This window comes from Notolabrus celidotus, chromosome 5 (genome assembly GCF_009762535.1).
Source record: "Notolabrus celidotus isolate fNotCel1 chromosome 5, fNotCel1.pri, whole genome shotgun sequence".
In the NCBI taxonomy this organism is placed as follows: Eukaryota; Metazoa; Chordata; class Actinopteri; order Labriformes; family Labridae; genus Notolabrus; species Notolabrus celidotus.
In genome coordinates, this window is record NC_048276.1 from 7,548,325 (window position 1) to 7,572,446 (window position 24,122).

Here is a 24,122-nt window from a genome sequence, read left to right on the forward strand (position 1 = left end):
TTGGATCCCTCCCTTGTTCACCACCTGAGAGCGGAGAAACAGAGCCATGCCTCAGAGGCTCAAAGGAGCGAGAAACACACACACACACACACACAGAGGAAGAAACAACGCACAGGTGAGAGCAGAAACACAGCACTCAAGGAGAAGAACTTTTAAAGACAACAAAGGGTGCCTCTCAGACTGAAGACGATACAGAGGTTTGTGTTTTTTACTCTCATGAAAGTGAGTGAAGAAGAAATTCTAGAGATGAGAACCTGAACTCTCAAGGGAGTTGTGGATCTGTTACGACAAAGCAATGAGCTCACCGTCTCTGGATTGAATGAACACAACATAAAGGAAAGAAACCCTCGTGAGAAGAAATCGGATACCAAAATGTGGACAAAAAGGAGATGAGGAAGAAAATAACAAGGATTTAAGGACTGCCTGAACAGCCAGGTTGAAACTCTTTGATTTTCTGGAACAAGTTTTTTTTTTTCTTGGGTCTACCGTCAGATATACCATGTAGCGTCTCCTGGATCGCTCTGAGTAGGGCCAGATTCGGACAAGAAAATACCAGGTGTGTCTTGACTCCAACAGTCGAGACATGTCTCTGGAAGACATAAGAAGCTCCACCAGCTTTGGTGCTGAAAGTGGTGCTTTGGACTGCTGCAACGGCCACTCTCTGAGCAACGCACTGGACCAAGATCTACTGAACCACAGCCAAGGCCAGGATGGGATTGTTCTGGAGCGCATCGCCTCTCTGTCACTGGACATGTTTGACCCCAGCGACTTCACTGGGAGGTTCACTAAGATCCAGTCTAGGTCCAGAAAGAGGACGAATATCATCCGAGGTAGGTGTAGACAAGCTTGGGAAATATTGAGGAGAATATCACTCACTGTTTGGTTAGAAAATAATGCTGCTTAGTGTGAGCTTGCTTTGACCTGAGGGTTTCCTCAGGCTGGAGGCAGTAGACAGGTTTGGTGAACATCCAGCTGATATGATCATATGGTTGGGAGTATTTGCTGATATCTTAATCCAATCTGAGCTTTTAAAATATTTAAAATGTCTTCGTACTTGTTTAGACCGGGTCTGTCTCTCTCCGTTTGCCCAAAACAGTTTCTCTCTGCTGTCACTTGAGGACTTCACTTGACAAGTGTCTTTGTTGTGGTTTTTGTAGACCCTGTGAAAAGTGATACCTTCTATGTTTTTGACAAAACAAAGGCTGCCCCCCTAAGCCTTATTCTAGTTACAGGAAAAACAGCTCAGTTTAAAGCACAGATTTTTTTTGTGTTGTCCAGATCATGTAATCTCAGTTTACCAACTGTGGGAGAACACAGAGACCATAAGTATTCAATCAGAGTGTAAAGAAGCCAAGCAGCCCGGTTTTAGAATATGAAGCCCATGCTGAAGTGCTAAAAACTGCAGTTCATTGAGTGTCCACTAGAGGCTGGTTGCAGAAACACAAGAAACCACATACACACCCATTCAAAGAAGACTATCCTTACACTAATGATAAACATGTTTACAGCCTGGTTCAAAAAACAGTTTAGATCTGTATAGCTCATTACTCTATAGTCACACACTTTACTGGGGGTGAATTATTCTATAACTCGTTATTTTTAAAGATATTAAACTTACAAGTTTTGCCCAAATAAGGGCATGGCTGACTTGATTGACAGGCAGGCACCCTGTAGCTGTTAGTGAAAAGGCTAAGGGCCCGCCTCTTTTACTCACACTAGTTCAGACGAAGTTAGCTTGAGTTCAGCATTTTCAATATGGCACCCGCCAATGATTAGCTTCAAAACAGCACTCAGGAACAGGTGACGTCCCGAATACTACGTGACGTCAGCTCAGCGTATGGATGCATTTAATGGAAGTGTCACTTAAATTTTCGTCAAAGTATCGTGGATTAAACCTTGCAAATGTCAAGGGTCTTCAGTTAGTCGCTAGTACAATGCATTAGCATCACTTCGTAAACTTTTTAAATTCCACACTCTTGTGTTTCTTATTGATGTTGGGAACTGTGGTCTATCCAAGCGCCAACCACCGTCGGTAAAAACTGCAGTTCCTCGAGTGTCCACTTGAGGCTGGCTCCAGAAGTACAGGAAACCACATACACACCAATTCAAAAAAGATGATCTTTACAGCAGAAATAAACATGTTTACAGCCTGGTTCAAAAAATGTATGTAGTCTGGATAGGATCTGTAGTCTTATTTCTTGATCGGCACACACTGTACAGGGGGTGATTTTTTTCATAACACTGTAGTTTCAAAGATATTAGAATTACGATTTTCAAGATTGAGAGGCACAGCTGTCTTGACTGACAGGCGGGAACACTGTAGCTGTTGGTGAGGATGCTCAAAGCCCGCCTCTTTACCTTGCACTAGCTTGACAGAAGTTAGGTCTAGTTCAGGATTTCCACTATGGCTCCCGCCGACGATTGGCTTCAAAACACTGCTCAGTCTATGGGTCTATCTTGGCCTGAACTTGCAGCTATGTATCTGAAGATCTGAAGATGTCATTAACCTATCAGTACAGTTTTGGATGTATTTTTAAAGCTGTTACTCTTTCCTATAGCGACCTGAAGTTACAGTTATTGTCTTGGTAGTAGGGCATGTTGAAGTTTGTGAGGAAAGGTCTGTAGACATATCTTGTCTGTCGTTTTGTAAATGACTATACATACTTCCGTGGGATTGGTCTGAACTTCACAAGAACAGAGAGAGGTAGGCGTACACACACAGAGAGGGCCTGCGTAAGCGAGTACCACCTGCACAAACACGTCTTTCAGGAGAAATTAACAGAGACGTCTCTGCTGAACGATCTCGCCCAACACAAAGGTTGAATTGTCGACACATAGAAAACTACTAAATGAAATACTGCAGGACCTCTTTGCTGTGATAATGTGCAGGAGTGAGGCTTTGATGTAGACGAGACAGGTATGCCTGGTATGAAAACTGCTGACACACATGCACATTCTTCACTAAAGTTATCTATTTGATCAACCCAGCTGTGTCAAGGAGACACTGCTGTGTGAACGGTGAGAGCCTCAAACACTCTCTGTGTGTCTCTGTGTGTGTGTGTTTGTGTCTGCTGTGTTATGACGGAGAAGTTCACACCCACAACAATGAACAGTGGCACATGTTAGGCTGTGGTGTGATTTATTCATCGAGAGCTGAAACAGTCGCTTACTTTATCATTTACTGGAACACAAGTTGGTTGACAGCTTTGAAGACATATAACATTCTTTAGCTTCATGTTGAGTTATGAATATTTTTCTTTGTCCTATGTTATGGTAAAGGCTCTTGGCTGCTGTCAATGAACATATAAGTGATCATGACATCTGATAAAGGTACAGAAATATACTGTGTGCATACATTACATGAACTTAAATGGAGGAGAGTCAAATTTTCTGCATACGAGAGGAAACTATCTAGTTGGAGAATTGAGTCATACTTAGTTTTTCTGCATTTTTTTTCACTTGACTTGACTTAAGCCTTCATTCAGACCCATATATCCATATCATCACATCAACCATACGAAAGAGAAACATAGAAATACAACACAAGGACAACAAATCAAGGATAAAACCACCCTAGCTCACTACGTCCCTTATAGTAGAATATTTTCTATGACACTCAAGTCACAGATTTTCTCTTCTTTCAGCTCCCTGCTCTCTAGACTCGTATTATGTTACTGAGTCAACAATTTTAGAGCTGCAACAATATTGTTTGAGCTATTTTTTTGATGCATTTTGCTTTTATTAGAACATACAGCTAAAGAGACGGGAAACATGGGGAGAGGAGAGTGGGGGATGACATGCAGCAAAGGCTTGAGGCCGGGAGTCAAGTTAGTGTTAAAGACTATGCCTCTGTATGCTGCATGTGCGTTAAACACTGAGCTAAACTAGCCCCCCAGAGCTGGAATAGTATAATTTTTTTTAGGTTATATTTTTGGGGCACAGCTGAAGAGAGACAGGAAATGTGGGCCGTAGAGAGCAGGGCAAGACGGGGGACTATAGCCTCTGTATATGTGATGCACGCTTAGACCGCTAGGCCAATGGCGCCCCTTAAAGGTTCAAGGTTCACTTTATTGTCATGCAATCATGTTAAAAACAGGAAGGAGAGAAAAATGTTACTCAGGTCCAGCAGCGTACAAGATAAATAACAAACTAAAAGATAAATGAATAAACACATGAATAAGTAGAAAATAATTAAAAAATAGACCCTATAAATAAATAGATATATAAATAAATAATATTTTTTAAGAATAGACCCTATAAATAAACAGATATATAAATAAATAATATTTTTTTAAATAGACCCTATAAATAAATAAATAAATAGATATATAAATAAATAAAATATGTTTTAATAGACCATATAAATAAATAAATAATAATAAAAAATAGACCCAATAAATAATAATAAAAAAAATAGCTTTATTAACTTCAGCAGTGGTAAATACATTGCTTTAATTCAAAAACATACACCTTTACTTGTGTTTGATGCAGTTTCTAGACATTTCTACAAGATTTAGCGCTGCATTAATCACTTAATTGATTCATTAGGATTGATGAAATAATAATAATTTTTCTATGTGCATGTATGAAATTAGTGTGTGTGTGTGTGTGCATGTACGGCTGTGTTTGTGTGTGTGGAGGAGTCACATTCCAGTAGCTGAGGCTCAGCAGAATGTGAGGAATCCTGGGAGCTTCATAAGGGTGTGTGTGAGTGAGTGTGTGTTTGCTGATATTCGTAAGCTGAATAAATGTGTGTCATAACAAAGTCCCTGTTTCCGTTGTAGGTCATGAATTTGAATACATTTCCATATCTTGGACAAGAGTTTCAAACGACACAACAAGCAAAAACATCTCATTTACAGTTGTGTCATTTGGAAACTTCTTATTTCTCCCCTGCGGTTCAATCCCTGAAGTAATGTTTGTGTTCCTCTGCCTCGCCGAGCTGCTTCCCTCCAAAAAATGTGACATGTGACCTCATACAGTCCCATATTAACATGAATTTTGAACATGATCAGATGCAAGAAACATGGTGAACAAAGAGTCAAACTCTACGTGTTCTTATTGACATCCACCAAATCCGTGTCCGGTCCGTCTCCGGAGCGGATCCAGTGGAAGTTAACACATTGACTAGAATAGAAACCTATAAGATCCTGCGCTGTGATGGATCGGAGACCGACCAGACACGGATCTGGTGGAATTTGGCCGTGACTCAGAGTAGAGGTCAACGTGGGATCATGATACCAAAAACAGAATCTTCAAATATAATCATTCATCTTTAAAGCAGGTTGAAGACAACCTCAAACTTGACCTTTTGATCATGTCAATCACGTCTTGATTGAGAAAGCAGCCAATCACAAGGCAGATCTTGTTATTTGTGAGTGCTGTTTTGTCCGTCACTCTAATGCCATAAGCAGAAAGTTGTAGACAAGAATAGACCTCTGCTATATTTCTCCTCCTCTGAGATTAGACTGTAATTGTCTGTTAATGTGAACCAGGCCATCCTGTGCTCATCAGCTCTCCTCCGAGCTGCAGCTTTCTGCATGATACTGTACGTTATGCACCTTCTGCTCCCCTCCCTCCCTCTCTCCCGCTCACTTTCTCTGCCCCTCTCCGCATCAGCTCTCCCTCAGTTGCACTTCCGCAGTTGATCCAGGGAATTACAGGATGACCCTAATTATCCTCTTGTGCTTCCACTCAAAATCATCAAACCACTGCATCATTGCTGTGAGGGCCGTCATACCACTCTGCTCGGACAGCCGGGGGAAAATCTTGAAGGAGAGAAGTTATATTATCTCGTTGTCGTGTAAGTGAGAGTAAGAGTGTAACTACAGCAGCAGGGTTCAAGGTCAATACCAACCACTTTGTTTAGCTACTTGAGCATCCAGGAACATCTTATATGGATGAGATGTTAGGGATGTTTCTCTTAAAGCATCAGCTGACTTCATTCGTACCACGTCTACGTCCATTCTCTGACATAACAAGACTCTAAACAGCTGATTGCCTGCATAGAAGACACATATAATTACACTTACTGTAGTTCAGTACATTGTTTAACTGTAAAAGGAAAAGCAATTGACGTCATATATCACATTATCTGCAATGATTACCAAACATAAGTGCTCGGCCAAGCTGGTTGCTTAATGATTTCTATTGTTTTAAAATGACCGTAATTAAAAAATCAAGGTCATCACATGTTCAGCACCGCCCTAAATGCTGTCATTTCATCACCTGAGTCATGAGCATTGAAACTGGCTGAACTGAAACTGATCAATGCTGCAGGGTGATATGACATCATTACAGATATATTGGCTCCAGTGTACAATGGTGGTTGTAATTTCTAAATAGCAATTTATTTTGATCAAACTAGGTCTGAGATAATTCAAACCAAAGTCACTGTTGGCATCATTTTGTTTGTCCTAATGAAAACCCAGGATTTTAACTGCTAATTCTGCTCTGTGTATTTACCAGCTTTGATTCTTTTTATTTTTTCATCTTATTTGAGTTAAGAACAACTTAACTTATAATAATAATATTAATTAATAATAATTTATACAACTTATATAGCTCTTTTCTCGGTACTCAAAGATGTTTAACATTAAGTGTGAAAAATAAATAAATAATTGAATTAATTAATTAAATAAGAAAAATATATCATTAGATAAAAAAAACTAATAAAATAAAGTAAAAAATAAATAAATATGAATGAATAAAAATAAAAATAAAGGTCTCAGATGCTGGTTTTTTTTCATTCCTCACGCTACCCTTTTAGCGTCCATCAGTGTTGCCGTGCCTGAGTTCCCTCCCTCATTCAGTTGTGCACCGCCCCCTTTCTCATAAATGCTTATAAGCTAATGAGCAGTAAATGCCAGAAAGTAATTATAGTGATTTCGTGTCATCATCGACGGGTATGGAGTTGCACAATAGTCATAGTTTCTTCTATAAAACATAACAAAGTGCACTGTGGGAGGATGAGCTGAAAGCAATGGATGAAGCATTTGTAGGGCAGTTTGGTCGAGGTAGGTTGGGTTTGCACAACTTAAAGGAATATTCACACATTTATTTGAATACACTTGTATCATGAAGCAAGTAACACATTTGGATTATCCTCCTCATGTAAATGTTTGCTTAACAAATTACGTGAAAATATACTTAACCTCAACAGGAACTGATCTCTTCTAGTATCTGTTTTTTTATGCAACGATTTTTTATTGGACACCGCCTTAGAGTTGCAGATTTGTTTTAGCCCTGAGCACTGTCTGCAGGTATTCCCAGGCAGCAACCTCTGGATCTGAAATATGAAGCCCATGCAGAAGTGTTAGAAACTGCAGTTAATTGAGCGTCCACTTGAGGCTGGCTGCAGAAACACCGGAAACCAAATACACACCCATTCAAAGAAGATGATCTTTGCAGCAATAATAAACACCAATGACATTGTAACATTTACAGCCCGGTTCAAAAAACGGCTTAGGTCTGACCAGCTCATTTCTCTATCGGCACACACTGTACGGGGGGTGAATTTTATCATAACTCTGTATTTTTGAAGATATCAACCATAGACTGTGTAAAATATGGACGTAGTATCCGTGACGTCACCCGTCTGTTTCTGAAGAGCTGTTTTGAGACCAATCGGCTGCGGCAGCCATATTGCTTCTGTCGAGCCAGTGTGACCTAAAGAGGCGGGCTTTGAGCCTCCTAGCCAACAGCTGCAGTGTTCCTGCAGGCAGCTGTGCCTCTCATTGGAAGACTAGTAATCTCAATATCTTCTAAATTACCAAATTAGAAAAAAATTCACCCCCCTCACAGTGAGAGGACATCGAGAAATTAGCTATTCAGACTACACTCATCTTTTGTACCAGGCTGTAAACATGTTTATTAATGCTGCAAAGATCGTCTTTTCCCCATTCTATGTATGTGACTTCCGGTACTTCCGGAGCCAGCCTCAAGCGGATCCTCGATGAACTGCAGCTTTTAACACTTCCGCATTGGACTCATATTTTTAGACCGGAGGTTGCCGCTTGATATCAACCGTACAAGCATTGCCCAAATAAGGACATCGCTGACTTGATTGGCCGGCGGGCACCCCATAGCTGTTAGCTAAAAGTGCTAAAGGTATGCCTCTTTACGTCACACTAGCTCAACAGAGGTTAAATTGAGTTCAGCATTTCCAACATGGCTCCTGCCGACGACAGGCTTCAGAAACAGATAGGTGATGTCACGGATGCTACGTCCATTTATTACACAGCCTATGGGTGTCCCTCACAAGCTGCCTGTGGCCTTGATAATCCTCACTAACGGGGAAGGACACTTTGTGTTTCTCCTTCAAGGCAAAATTCAGGGCAACAATAAGTCTTCCAGTCACTCAATACTGCCAGTAAAGCTTTATTGCTGTGATTTATTGCGGTAATAGCTGAAGTCTGCTTAGATGAGCTTTTTACAGTTTATTAAGTCAGTGCTTCTTGCAGTTGTGGAATGACAGGACAACAGAAAGCGCAAAAAGTGCTCCCTCTATACTCAATGGAAATAACACCACCAAGCATTTCTTCATCGTACATCATGTTATGTTAAACAGAATGTGTGTTGAGTATTGCATGACTGCACATCAGCCACACGCACAGCGCTCATCTAGAAATAGTATACATGTCACCCACACATAGTACTCACAGCGCTGCTGGAGGACATGTGCAGTGCGGAATCAGGCACGCAATGCCATTGACCGGTTGTTATTCTCAGCGATTCATTAGTGCTGACTGCCTATCATTTCATCCCTCTGCTCTCATTGGCCGAGGCGAGCTTGCAACGTGCTCGCTCAGCACTTACTGTGAGACAGAAACAACAACATGACGGCCGTTTGTCTCTGGCATCTTAGTTTCACCGTCTACTCTCTCTTCATTCAAAAAATCTGTGATTCCTCTTGTGTGGTGCTATCTACTGTATGTTCTTCTCCCCCTCCCTCCCTTCATCCATCCATCCCCTCCATCCCCTCCCTCTCTCTCTCTCTCTCTCTCTCCTCCCCTCTCTTTCTCTCTCGGTCTTTCCTGTAAGAGGATTGGCTGCTTGCGTCTACCAACATCTGTGTATCACTGTCCTGAGAGAGCAAAACAGAGAGGGGATGGGGGGTGTTAGCCAGCAAGATAGCAACACAAAGCGCAGGCAAGGCTGACTGCCGCTCTCTTTCCCTCTTCTCTTTGACACACACACACACACACGTTCTTTCTTGTGCATGCGCACACACACACACACACACACACACACAAACAAACACACACTCAGCAGCAGACAGCCGCAACATCCGCATCACTGGCTGCCCACCCGCATCCCTCTCTTCTTCTCTCCTCAGTCTCTCACTCTCTCTCGCACCGCTCTTTATCTCACTCGTGCTGACCGCAACGCCTCATCCTGCCGTCCTGTCCCCCTTCTGCTGTCTGTCACCGTGGCGACATAGCCTCTGCAGCCATGGCGACCAGCCAGCAGGATTCGGGCTTCTTTGACATCAGCATCAAGTCTCTGCTCAAGTCGTTAGGAGGGAGTGAGTACCGCTATAACACATCCAAATCTTGCAGCTCGTGTACGAAAACAAACGTGTGACGTGGTGTGTCTTCATGACAGTGAAGCAGTCGACTCATGGCTGGATCCCACAGTGTGCAGACGTTGCTTATTTTGTTTGTGTGTGTGTGTGTGTGTGTGTGTGTGTGTGTGTGTGTTTGTTGGAGATGGAGCAGGACAGAAATCAGGCAGCATGCAGCATGATCCACACTGTCAATATTTGGCAATGTTACGTAACGGAGTAATGGAAGTCCGGGGGTTGATCATGGAGGGAGAGAGACCTGCTTCAGGGTTAGCTGAGGGTAAATCTGGATCCTCAGCAGTCACTTAGATGAATTATACAGAACATTACTCAGCAAAAGAAAGAGTCAGCCTTTGATTTTTGTTATTATCTTCACCCCTAGTGCTAAAGATAAACCAGAACTTTCTCGTCACAATAAAAGAGATGTACATTTAGATTTGTAATCATCATCATTAGGACTAAATGGTGTGTGTTGTAATATCGCCGTCAGTCTGTTTACTCAACAAAGGTGAAGCTTCTGTAAGTCACTGAGAACAGCAGGAGACAAACCTCCAGCAGCATCCTCTCCGCTGTCACTAACTGGACACACTGTACTTTTCCTACATTCAGCGATGGGCTCGTTAAAGTTAAGACGTCCAGTAAGAGGAGGCAGCTGTGGTCTTTATATCACCACCGGGGACGGTTATATAGGCATCAACATGCAGCACGTCGTTTACAGTAGCATCAGTGTATTTTTTATTGATATTCGGTCGGGGGATGCAGGGATGAGCTTGCAGAATCTCCAGTTGTTGATCCTCATTTATTGACTGAACGGTGCTTGTGTTAGCATTCATTTTACACATGTATACGTAGAGGTGGGCGATATTGAAAATGATGTTATCACGATAAATATCAAATCATTATTTCATTTCAATTTAAAGGCAGATTGATGGTCCTGAGTGAAAGTTAAAGACGGTTTGCTGGCTTTAGTTCTCTGATAAGCTTCTTGAATCCATCATTTCTGATGTAAGATGAGATTTTTGTGAAGTTTTAATTTGTAGATTCTTATTTCTCTCAGGTTGAGGTAATTTGCATAATTTGATTTAAATTTACAACAAGTATATCAAATAATATTCTGTGATCAGTTGAGTAGAGTATTGTTTTGAGCTGTGCTCTCCCCTTTAAGGTAACTAAAGGTTACTGGTGAAGGGATGTTATTTCCCACAGTGCAGTGAATGCATCACAATTATTCAGTGTTCAGTTGTCCTACGGTCGCGGTTGAAATTTAACGGTTCAAAATGCACAGCAGAAGTTGTCTCTGTGCTCTTCCTTTACCCACATCCTGAAAGTATATTTAATGAAGTGTGTTAAGGTAATAGTTAACGCAGAGTCGACACAGTGTCCGACTAACGACTCTGCTTTGAGCTGCTAGGTTTTGTGTTTCAGCTCGTTTCAGCTGTGTACATTCCGCTTACGTCATTAAGCCCCGCCTACCTCTCACACTGCGACATGATTGGCTGCTCAATGCCTTCTTCTTTTTCCGTCTAATGTTGGGTGGCAACTATAGACGGTATAATATATGGATGTAGTATCCGTGACGTCACCCATCTGTTTCTGAAGTCCTGTTTTGAGGCCCATCGTCAGTGGGAGCCATATTGCTGCTGTCAAGCGATTGTGACGTAAAGAGGCGGGCTTTGAGCCTGCTAGCCAACAGTTACAGTGTTCCCGCCTGTCAATCAAGTCAGCTGTTCCTCTCATTGGAAGACTCGTAATCTCAATATCTTAGAAATTGCTGCGTTAGAAAAAATTTCACCCCCCGTACAGTGTGTGCCGATCAAGAAATGAGCTATCCAGACTACACTTGTCTTTTGTACCAGGCTGTAAACATGTTTATTTCTGCTGTAAAGATCTGCTTTTTTGAATTGATGTGTATGTGGTTTCCGGTACTTCTGGAGCCAGCCTCAAGCGGATCATTATGGAGTTATCGCCCAGCTCTATGTATATGTGTGGGTCTGTTCTTCTAAGAGTGAGAGTGTGAGCGAGGGCCTTGCTGTGTGTTTTGTTGCCTCGTGGTCCTCAGGTTATTCTGTCTTTGCTGTTTGGTTAGTGCCTGAAAGGGCAGCTCTGAGAAGCTCATGTGATGGTACGAGCTGAAGGTTACTGTCAGCAGGGGTTATGATGGTGTAAGGGCCACAGAGGCAGCTGATTGTTCCTCTGCTGTCTTTCATCATCACGTATTAAAAAAAAAATCACAGGCGACATTAAAGCAAGGGTTTACTTACTCAGCTATATGATTAAAATCAGGAGTCAGTGTATGTTTGTCTGCTTCAAGGTCACGAACAATGAAGGCTGAAGCCATCAAACAGGCCTAATAACTCCATGTAGGTTAGATACACAGAAAACTAACTGACCTCATCAGGTCCAACTTGTTTCCTTTCATACCAGTCTGACCGAGTTAATCATGTGCTGGCTTGTATCAACTATAACAACACACTTGTGGTTAAAAGAACAATCCTGAATCCATATGTAAACAAAGGGATTACCCGGCTATGACAATGTCAGCACAGAAAAGCAACCTGCCAACTGAACCCATGTTAGTGCAGCTTCATGATGCCTTTAAGGGTGTGTTTACGCCTCTAATGTTAGCTAAAGAGATAAAGCCTTTGTGCAAATTATAAGTTATTAATGATCTTTTTGTTCTTCAGTCAAACTTATGAATTGTGTACGTGAATCACAGCGTACAGCTTTGTCTTTGTTGCACGTAAAGCTCTCACAGGGCGCTTATAAGACGAAGAGCAACACAGGGAAAGAGCCAGAATGCATTAATCACATGCACTGAGAGTTAGTCAGCTGCCTCCTCGGAAAACATACAGGTTTGGCTCTGCTAGGTCTTGTCAAAGGCAGTCGGATTGGTAATTGTCTGCTCTCTTAGAAGTGACTCATCGCAAGTCACTTCAGTTCAACGCTGCAGATGTGGAACGATTACTCCTACAAGCCGACAGGACGTGTTGCGTACATGTCCAGGTTAATACTTTGACCTTGTTTTAACTTCTAGATGAAGACTATGGTTCAATAAGATGTGCAGGACGACGTGACGTCTCATCTCTGCCTCATGACACATGATTCATCGCCTCAGTATGCTTGTTTGTGTGATGGATGGATGAAGGTCAAACTTGAACGTACAGTAGTTTATAGAAGTGTTGTGTGTGTCTAACATGAGTCTGGTCCTGCTTGTCCTTGCCGCTGTAACTTGCAAAGTGCTTTGCTCATGGTGGATTAAGATGAGATCAGACCAAGACTTATCCTGTCTTGATGTTGAGTCTAGACCTGTTCTGTTTGTTAAAGTATCTTGAGATAGTGTTTGTTGTGATTTGGCACTTTATAAATAAAGATTGATTGAAGAGATCCACAACGAACAAACGCATCAAATCCTTCCTTTAGAGAAACTTGTATCAGGAGATTTTAGCATCTGATTTTTTTTTTAAAGTTATATTTTTGGGCTTTTTTTTGCCTTGATTTGATAGGACAGCTGGAGAGAGACAGGAAATGTGGGGAGTAGAGAGTGGGGGAGGACATGCAGCAAATGGTCACGGCCGGGAGTCGAACCGGCGACCTCTGCAATGAGGACTGTAGCCTCTGTATGTGGGGCACTTAGACCGCTAGACCACCAGCGCCCCAGCATCTGATTTTTTGCTCATCACCTTTTTGTGTCTGATTAATCAATCGACGAGCATCTTGCCGCTTTTATTTTGAAAATCTTTTACACTTCCTTCTTTTTCTCCTTCTTTGATCGTGACTTTCTTCCTCCTTCCTTGTCTTTGTCTCAGTTTTGCTCACACTCTATCTGAAATGTGAGTAAACCAAGGTACACCTCTATTGACTGGACAGGACAGATTTCTGCTGACTCATCACCAACAACGCTGAGTCATGCAAAGCACTTACAAGGGTCTCAGGCAGCCCTCTGGTGCTCTGTATCGACAGCTCTATTTCTCAGTGTCGAGCCTTCTTCTCTTGTCTCCCCCACTACATACCGACTGAAGGCTCACACACACACACACACACACACACACACACACACACACACACACAACTTAAGAAGCGGTGATAGATCAGCTCAGTTAAATCATTGCTGTTATCTTTGTGAGCTCATTTAAACCACATCACTCAATTTCCCTGATTCTTCTTCCCTGAATACGGTTTGTGTACATGACGTTTGTGTGTGTGTGTGTGTGTGTGTGTGTGTGTGTGTGTGTGTGTGTGTGTGTGTGTGTGTGTGTGTGTGTGTTTCTGTAGCAGTGTGTGTGTGTGTTTCTGTAGCAGTGTTTGCGTCTGAGTTTGCATGTGTGTGCACTTGAGTATGAGTAGGGGTCAGTGGGAGTGGTGGGTATGTAAGAGAGTGACCTCCAGTGGGCTATATATAGCGCCTCCCTCCTCCCGTCGCCTCTCTCTCGGGGCAGTGTTGAAATTCCAACCCAACTCTTCTGGTCAGATCTCCACAAGGAGCAGACTTTACTTAACTGCTTCTGACAACTGAAGGACGGCCGCGAAAAACCGCCTTCCAACGAAGCACTTTATCTCCATACAACTTTCCAATGCAAAGATTCCAAGGAGCTGCTGCTGCACGGAGGCGTGATGGCAGGCCGGAGGCGGAGCAGAAGCTGAACTAGAAACTGATAGTTGGTCTAAGGGCTCATATGGCTCTCTAGCATGGGGGCCCTATGCTGAGTCTGAGCCACATAAAACTCTGCTGGAGCTGCACACTGGAATACTTTCCGATCACTGTTGGTAGACTTCACTCTTGCCTTGGAGACACTTTGACAGCATCTCTTCCTCTGTGATTCCTCACTCGCCGCTCTGAGGCGTCAAGTCGTCTTCACTCGGGCAGTTTGAACCTCCGTAATGGCTCTTCCGGTCTGTGGATACAGCATATCGTCCGCTTTCGTTTGGATTAAGTATTGGATACAGCTGTCATGAGATCTCTCCTCCTCGCCCCAGGCAAACATCTTTCACTTTACCTACCTATCGTTTTCTGAAGGATGGAGCTTTGCACTTTGAGTTTTGGTTAAAAACCTGCCCTGTGCATAAAACCAGGCACAGCAATGTCTGGATATTAAGAACACACTTGTCCTCCGATCAATCATGGGCGCTTTGTTTCACACTTTGTAGACGACTCAGCTCCTGCTCCAACCCTCTCCCGGTGTCCCATCCACCTTAAATCCCTCTGTTTCTATCACTTTTACCCTTCTGTCTTTGTCCCACCGTGTGGCTGTCTGCACCATGGAAGTGCCAACTAGATGGAGCAGGGCTAGTGTCATCAGCTTCATCAAGGGCCTCGGTAAGCGTGCGGCGGTGTGTGTTCATGTGCACGCCATGTTTGCATCGTTTGAGGGCTCCAATTTCACACAAACAAGTTTGTGTCTGTGAGGCTTAAGGGCCTGTTCTGTCCGGCAATTAGTATTTACATCTCACCTCTGTAGTGAGGTCGGGTCACATGGTCAGGGGAGGTCAGGTGGACCTGACAGAGTTGTTAACTCACACACACCAGACACTTCTGGGAAACACTGCAGTGAGTTATTGCTTTGTTCACCTTGTTAGGAAATAGAACTCATGCACCTCCAGTGTGTTTGAGGCTGTCAGGAATCAAACCTACAAGCTGCCTGGTGTGTGTGTGTGTGTGTGTGCTGTTTTTGGTCACCTGCGTTGGTTGGCTCAGGATTGGCTCTCAAATTGCTTCGTCACTGCTGATGCTGTTAATATGATCTGTTTCTTAGAGAGACAAAATTGTTGTCGGTATCTTTGGGGTCATGTGACAGGAAATGCCTTAACCCTGCTTAAATATATCTGTCTGTCTGTCTGTCTGTCTGTCTGTCTGTCTGTAATCCCTCCTAGACTACTCCCTCTCCCTGTCCATTTATCATTCTGCTTATCTTGCGAAATGTTTTTAGTGCCCAGTTTCCCTAATGATGTAATCAGGAGGGAGCAAAGAAAACAAGAGTGTGTGTATTAGTGTGTGTGAGAGAGAGAGAGAAAGAGAGGGAGTGTGTGTGCATGCCTCTATCTAGAAAGTGTTCACTGTTAAATTTGGACTTCTAATCTGAGTCATACATAGAGCACCAGAAGAGACCGGGTTGATCTTTCTCTACATTAAAGGAAGGATCTTGTATGAAGATAAACAAGGTTGATTTGTCTCTGGTTTGCCTCTGACTTTGTCATTTTTCAGCAGTTTCTTTAGTTTTACGGTAATTCAGATACATTTAAACACTTTGTTTAAAAATCCTTGCCCTGAGTCTTATTTCCAGTCCAGATATCGAGACTGATTGTGAATTAAAATCCATTGATTAGAAAATAAATCATAGAAGGGAGAGATTAAAGAATCCATCTATCCATCTATCTATCTATCTATCTATCTATCTATCTATCTATCTATCTATCTATCTATCTATCTATCTATCTATCTATCTATCTATCTATCTATCCATCCATCCATCCATCCATCCATCCATCCATCCATCCATCCATCCATCCATCCATCCATCCATCCATCCATCCATCCATCCATCCATCCATCCATCTATCTATCTATCTATCTATCTATCTATCTATCTATCTATCTATCCATCTATCCATCTATCCATCTATCCATCCATCTATCCATCTATCCATCTATCTATCTATCTATCTATCTATCCATCTATCCATCTATCTATCAAAATGTAAACAATCATGATTTCAGAATGTAAACAGCAAATGTCTCAAAATGCCCCACAGCTAGCTTACTGAGTCTTTTGTGTATTAAATAATCTGTTTACATCCCAAAAAGTCTGAATTATGTGAAATAATAGACAGAAATAACAAAGAGAGGAATCAAACTCAGAGCAACAGAAAGATTGATACAGTGGAGGGACATTTTATTCAAGCCACAGCGACAGTAACAGACTTAAAAAGTATCTCTGAGACTAACAGGCCTGTTCTCCTGACTCTCCACAGCCTCTCCAGTGGGACTGAAGCCGCCCCTCCCGCCAGTCAGTGGAACCTTGGGAGAGAGGAAGGGTCCTGTCGTCATGGCGCCTGTCAACGTGGACCCCGAGAGTAAGCCGGGCGAGTTCGTCCTAAAGAGCATGTTCGCCAACTTCACCTTGCTCTCTGAGCGCAAGATCCGCATCATCATGGCTGAACCCCTGGTGAGTGACTCTGCACTTTTATCTCTCTGTTTCTGATCACGTGTCTCTCAGGTTACAGCGTCAGATAGGTTTACATTTCATTGAACGGTATGTCCTCTGCATCCTGGCAGCTTACTTAAATATAGAAAAGGTACATTAACACTTTGCCATGTAGATGTCTGAGATTCACAGTTGCAGTAAAATATACAATAAATTCAGTGACGCACTTTTTAGGCATTGAACTCAAACTTCTTGTGTTCTATCATCTCTTCTCACATTCGTGTCTTTTCTCGTCTCACAGGAGAAGCCTCTCAACAAATCCCTGCAGAGAGGAGAGGACACACAGTTTGACCAGGTGTGTGAACACATCAACATAATGAACTGACCTCTTTTTACTTTCATTATCCAAATCCAGTTGTCATATTTTTTGGGAATGGGATTAACACCTCATTCTCTCTCTCTCTCTCTCTCTCTCTCTCTCTCTCTCTCTCTCTGTCTCTCTCTTCGTCTTCCTGTCTCTCCGCTCACCTCCAGCTGATCAGCACGATGAGCTCGCTGGCAGAGTACTGCCTGCCCTCCATCCTGAAAACACTGTTCGACTGGTACAAAAGGCAGAATGGCTTGGAGGACGAGTCCCATGAGTATCGACCCAGGGCCAACACCAAGTCAAAGAAGTGAGGAAACATCAACAAAATACACACACACAATTTAAAACTCCTCTCTGTACATTGGAACTGATTTACAGGTGTAGATTATGGAATCCCTAAGCAGACTTGCAGCCATACATTTTAATTAACTATGTCTCCTGCGAATTCTGTTTATTTGTTTTGTTTTTTTGATGTCCTGGGATTAATTTATCTCATTAAGAAAGCAAAACTTGTTTTTGCATGACAACAGGATAATTTACTAGTGATCTAGAAAGCTAAAATGTAGGCTGGTCACTATGATAGGCCAAACTATGGCAATCGTGGGGAGTAGAGAGCAGGGAAAGACATGTAGCAAATGGCTTAGAGCTGGGAGTCAAACCAGCGACCTCTGCAATGAGGACTATAGCCTCTTTATATGGGGCGCACTTAAACTGCTGGGCCACCTGCGCTCCAACAGCTTTTATTTTTAATAAAAGTAATAGAAATAATTTTGATTTAAGATGCAATTTTTTGCATAAAGAGAAGCAATTTCAGCATGTAAGAATGTATGAAATAAAAAAAGCTTCAATTAACATTGGAGACGAGAGTGTTTACCTCACTGTTAGAGGCATTAAAGAATAAGTGTTGTTGTTCGTGTGGCGAACTCACCAGCTGCACAAACAGCAGCAAAAACACAAGCTTGAAAAAGTCAAACAACACCTACACAAGAAAAAAAAAACCACAAGTAAACTGCGGTGAAAGTGTTGTTTGCTTATCTCAGATCTATGTCTGATACATTGATGTGCATGGCTCAAGTTGTGAAAAGTGATGCCTCTCTGGCTTTCTTTCTCTGATTTTGTCTGTCCGTTTGTTTGTTTGTTTTTGTCTGTCTGACTCAGTGATGAGCAACAGAAGGACTACTTACTGGAGCGGAGGGATCTGGCAATAGACTTCATCTTTTCTCTTGTGCTGATAGAAGTTTTGAAGCAGGTGAGTCTGAGCGAAACACACTTTTAAATCTTGTTTACCTTTGACAGGGTATCAACTCCTCAGGAGGCAGTTTATATATTTAACTTGATCCGCTTTGATTAACAACGTACTTGATGTCACACGTCAGCTGCTCTCTTCACAACCCCCCTGATGTAAAATGATTAATGAAATAAAACAAATGCAAAGGGTGATTTGCATGATTATTGATGTCGCTGTCAGGGACTCATGCAAACATAATGCCTACCAAGCTCCCTCAACAGATTACAATGACAACTCTCTCTCTATATCCAGATCCCCCTCCATCCTCTTTTGGATGGACTCATCCAAGAAGTCATAAACCTGGCCTTCAAGCACTTCAAATACAAGGAGGGGTGAGAACTATTTCATACACAAACACTTAAACTGTGCTGGATTAACAGACAGTAACAGGTGTGTTTATAAGATCCACATGTATGCACTGCACTAATAACACAATGATTGTATGTTGTATAATGACTCTTCTGTTCTGCACACCACCATACACTGTGTTTGATCCTTTCTGTGTTTACCTTGTAGGTATCTGGGGCCCAACACTGGCAACATGCACATCGTGGCTGACCTCTATGCTGAAGTCGTGGGAGTTGTAGCTCAGTCCAGGTACTGACTTCAGTTAATGGAGCAAAGTGTTGTTTATATTCTTTGTTTCTGCACACATCAGTGTTTGTACATATACAGAGAGTTCATCATGTTTGTTGAAATGAAGTCGGAACTGTCTTTTGAGCATACAGTCCATATCTATACAGGTAAAATCTTAATATGTGAAGTCCATTAGATATCTCACTGCTATTAAAAATGCAGTGTGTAGTGTAAGGGATGATGTACTGGATGGGGTTGTTATAGCTGGTTGGAACATGGATACGGTAGGCAGCACCAAGATGCAAAGCACAGCCGTCTTGGATTCCTCCGCTATAATAATCCACTCACTACATCAGTTTATTGACTAATTAGTGTATGAATCAATAAAAGTTTTGCCCAAATATGGGCATGGTTGACTTGATTGACAGTCGGGCACCCTCTAGCTGTTAGCCAAAAGGCTAAAGGCCCGCCTCTTCACCTCACACAAGCTTGGACGAAGTTAGGTTGAATTCAGCATTTCCAATATGGCACCCTCTGACAATCAACTTCAAAACCGGGGGGGAAATTTGGTTGTTGCATCAACCTAGACTCAGTGGTCAGCGTGGTGCAGTCTGTGGCCTCCGTTACTGTTTAACAGTCTGATGGCGTTGGACACAAAGGAGCGCCTGAAGCGTTCAGCCTTGCACCATGGTGGGATGACTGAACGCGCTCCCCATCACCCACAGCCCATCGTGGAGAGGGTGAGAGGGGTTGTCCAGGATGGCTCGCAGTTTGTCCATCATCCTCTTCTCAGCCACTGACTCCAGACTGCCCAGTTCTAGGCCAACCACAGAGCGGGCCTTCTTTACCAGCTTGTTGAGCTTGCTGGCTTCACCTATCTTGATGCCTCCCCCCCCAGCCCACCACAGCAAAGAACAGAGCACTGGCCACCACAGACTGGTAGAAGGTCTTCAGAAGCCTGCTGCAGACACTGAAGGACCTGAGTCTTCTCAGGAAGAACAGTCTGCTCTGTCCATTCCTGTAGTTGGCTTCAGTGTTGGTGGAGCAGTCCAGTTTATTGATGATTTGGACCCCGAGGTACTTGTATGAGTCCACCCTCTCCACTTCCTCACCCTGGATGAGGACTGGGGCTGGGGGCCTCCTGTTCCTCCGGTAGTTCACCACCAGCTCCTTAGTCCTGCTGATGTTGAGCTTCAGGTGATTGCTGTTGCACCACGTGATGAAGCTCTCTCAGCCCTCTGTACTCCTGTATTTATACTGTATTTATACAGTCTATGGATCACAGTTAGTCCTCTAGAGTCCATGATTGGAGCCACATCCAGAGCTAAGTTCTGGATGTAGCAATGGTCTGCTATCGAGAAATAACAGACTGTGCTCCACACCGCTTTGTCAGTAAACAAATATACCATTATTGAAAATGTTGCATGTACCTTTATATTTCTGCCATTATTCACATGGTGAGAGTTGCAATTACTGAAATAATTGGATTTTTCTGTGATACATGTCCACAGTTAACAGTTAATGTTACATGTGATACATGTAGCCTAAATTTAATTTCCTAATCCAGGTCATGTCTCTTTAGCTGTAGGCCGATCTGTCACAGTGGAAGATTGAATTTGTAGCTACAGTAGATACCTGTCCTCCTCCTGACCCCATTTCCAGCAGAAACAGCCATTACAAATACCCTCCATTTGTCTCAAGTACAAGGGAGTAACACGAACAAATGCCTAACATACCCCCGTGTACTCACAGCCAGTCGCTGTGTGTTTGTGTGTGGTGGTAAATACATGTGTGTGTAAGTGTGTTTGTGATGACGACTGAAGATAATGACACTCCAGATGATGGTCCTTGGTCTGTTTAATGTTCTGGGTGATGAGGGATGAGTGCTGCTCCAGTTTCCCAGGAGGTTATTACCGTGATGGAGGAAGTTCACAGGGCAGCTCAGTCATACACACACACACACATTTACTGACACACAATAACTGAGCAATAACAGAGTTTAACGCAGTCACTGATCTAATAATGGATCAAAGTCAATACTCTGAGATCTAGTGTGGCAAACATAAACTGTCCTCTACATGGAGGATTGTTTTCCACTTGATTAAGCTCCTTTGCTCATTTCTAGCTCCCTTCTCCGTGTCATTTATTTGCCGTGCATTATTTACACACAGGGCTTTGAAAGGACAAGCACACACAGGCTTAAACGGACTCATCACATACTTGGTTTTTTTTAATCGCGGTGTTTACGTGTACTTAACGGAACGCTGACGGCTGTTACGTTTACTAAACTGCTGTGGCAACCCTTATGTAGCATGCAAAAGCACGTGAAGAAGAAAGTAGGTGCCCAAAGAACACATGCGCACACACACACAAACAGACACGCACACACATTCCCTCCACATCACCCCTCCAGATGCCTTGCTAAATATAGGCATGCTGAGCGCTGATGGTAAAATCTATCTGGATGGCGGGTACATACACAAGTGCACACACACCCATGTGTACAAGCAGAAAAAACAGGTGCATGGAGGGGTCAGAGGAACAAAGAAAGAAGATATATAAATGAGTACTATTTAACAATTTCAGTGAGAAGATAAATAAAAACAATCTTACTGCGTCTGTGTAGTAATTCCACTCCTCCACTGATTCGTCCACAGGTTCCCAGGAGTGAGGAAGAAGTTCATCTCTGAGCTGAAGGAGCTGAGACAGAAAGAGCAAAGCCCCTACGTCATCCAGTCCACCATCAGCCTCATCATGGGACTCAAGTTCTTCCGCATCAAGATGTATCCTGTGGAGGACTTCGAAGCCTCCTTCCAGTTCATGCAGGTAGACCACTGGGATCATTCGGTAGCCCACGTGCTGTTTACATGTCAGCAACCTATTAGGAAGAGAGTTAATCTGCTTTAACATCTATGTCTTGAAGTAGTTCAGCACTTCATGGCTTCATACTTCCTCTAAAGTAATGAGGTGTTAATTGCTTTGTTTATTGCCCCTCTGATGATAATTGCAGTGTAAGAATGTTTCTCATTTCCTTCCCCCGTTAAAAACAAAGACTTTTCAACAGGTGACATTGCATTTACAAGTATCCTGTCCATACATTGTTTCTCTCTCTCCCTCTTTATGTTTTCAGGAGTGTGCACAGTATTTCTTGGAAGTGAAGGATAAAGACATCAAGCACTCATTAGCTGGACTCTTTGTGGAGATACTTGTACCTGTAGCTGCTGTAAGTGCTCTTAACTTCACTGATCAATGTACTCCTGAGTGTGCTTTTTTTCCAGAGTCAAACTGAAGCTATTGTTTGTGTTTTAAATTTCCTGTGAATTAGGGTAGGTGCTTTTTAAATGTTCTTCCTAGGCCTGGCACTAATCGTTCTCAATACACCAGGATCTTGTCTATACATGGAAGAAAAAGCCTTGCCCTAGCTTCCTGTTTTGAAGAAAGCAGAGACACGCTGAAATAACACTTTTCCATCCACATCATAGGAACTTTAAAAAAAAAATTATATTATATTAAAGGTTTATTGACTTTAACACATGAAAGGCATACAATACAAATGATACGGACATAATGAAGGGTGTTTTTGCGTGAAAAGAACCCTTTCTGGAAAAAAGCAAAAGACAGACAAACATAAAATGAAATAGAAATTGAAAAACTTTAACCTAAAAGGCAGCCCCAAAATAAAGGAATACACTTTGTATACTTATCCAATATTTTATTTATACATTTGTAATTCAATCTACAAACCTATACACATTAGGGATGCCAATTTTAAGTATTCTTCGTGATCGATCTTTGGAAATTTTAACAATCAATTATCAATTAATCATTAAAAAGAAACTTAGGACGCAGATTTGGCCTTATGGCTTGATCGCACGCCCATGAAGTGGTCGGCCCGGTGGTCTATAATAAAGGTGCAAAAGCCCCACAAAATATATGTATAAAAACAAAAAACTAAACTTATTTCATGTCAAAAACAATACCAAATGTCTTTTTCCCCTAAATACAATTTTTCTTATCGACACAATGTATAAAACTGATGGTATTGAATACTTAAAGATCATATTGAGGCGTACAAAACGTTAAACCCGCTGAATATCAACGTGTGGAGCAGTTTAAAAAATAATGCTGGAGGTTTCTGCCTGTTAAAGGAAGTTTGTCCTTGCCACTGTAACTTGCTAAATGCTGCAAAGTGCTCTGCTCATGGTGGATTAAGATGAGATCAGACTGAGTCCTGTCTGTAAGATGGGACTGGATCTTATCCTGTACGGTGTAGACCAGCTCTGTTTCTAAAAGTGAGATTATGTATTTTTTGATTATTGAAGAATTTAGTGGTCATAGATTTTATAGTGTATTTTATAAGATACCTGTCTGCATCAAGAACAACTCAACCTTAACAACAGGGTGCTCTCTCTGGACCTGATATGAGTATTTTTTTCCCCCAGACTGTGAAGAACGAGGTTAACGTTCCCTGTCTACGAAACTTCGTGGAGAGTTTGTACGATACCACACTGGACCTGTCCTCGAGGAAGAAACACTCTCTGGTAAGCTCCTTCTCCTCTGTTTCCTCACTGCTCACCTCTCTCCATTTCCTCTCCATTAACAGCAATCGGTGAAAGCACTTGAGTGCCCCTGCAACATGTGGACTTTCATCTCTCAGTGGGAAGGAGGCAAGCAGGAGTGCAGTATGCAGTACACGTGCTGGCGTTTTTGATGCAGTGCCAGATGGGTAATAGTCGCCCACAGCAGGGGCACAGACAGGGGACTCAGCAAATTAGATGCAGTATGTTTCCCTTATTAAGACAGTGGTCCAACGCCAACAAGCAGGCCATAAAGCAGCTCTATTAAATCGTCAGGACAGGTTTAGACTTCATGCTCATGGGTTTCACCATGATTAAACAGATTACCATCTGTATGTAAGCAGAATTAAAGAAGTTACAGCTCCTTTAAAACTGGGAAGGAGGAAAAATTGGTCATCTCAGAAATCGGTACATTTTCAAATACTTTCTAATAATCTCAACTCATTTCTTTTTTCTCAAGATGTATTTTATTGGGAAAACGCCATCTTTACAATACAGGTCCAAAATTCAAATATCTTTTTATGTTTTAAACATAGTCGTATGTAGATATAAAAAGAATGATACAAATGTATAAATACATAAATAAAATAAAATACTTTTAAATAAATAA

The 24,122-nt window shown here is 42.3% G+C and overlaps 1 protein-coding gene across 12 annotated transcripts in view; it reads left to right on the forward strand.

The window, feature by feature from the left end:
- Positions 1 to 24,122, forward strand: part of fryb (furry homolog b (Drosophila)) — a 70,631-nt gene that overhangs the window by 12,362 nt on the left and 34,147 nt on the right. For all 12 annotated transcript variants that reach the window (XM_034683704.1, XM_034683705.1, XM_034683707.1 and 9 more), the window contains exons 2-10: positions 16,532 to 16,725; positions 17,006 to 17,059; positions 17,239 to 17,378; positions 18,230 to 18,320; positions 18,612 to 18,691; positions 18,876 to 18,956; positions 21,593 to 21,761; positions 22,066 to 22,158; positions 23,378 to 23,476. In XM_034683704.1, the coding sequence (XP_034539595.1) occupies positions 16,606 to 16,725; positions 17,006 to 17,059; positions 17,239 to 17,378; positions 18,230 to 18,320; positions 18,612 to 18,691; positions 18,876 to 18,956; positions 21,593 to 21,761; positions 22,066 to 22,158; positions 23,378 to 23,476 (927 nt within the window). In that variant the 5' untranslated portion in view covers positions 16,532 to 16,605. The remainder of the gene's footprint in view (positions 1 to 16,531; positions 16,726 to 17,005; positions 17,060 to 17,238; positions 17,379 to 18,229; positions 18,321 to 18,611; positions 18,692 to 18,875; positions 18,957 to 21,592; positions 21,762 to 22,065; positions 22,159 to 23,377; positions 23,477 to 24,122) is intronic.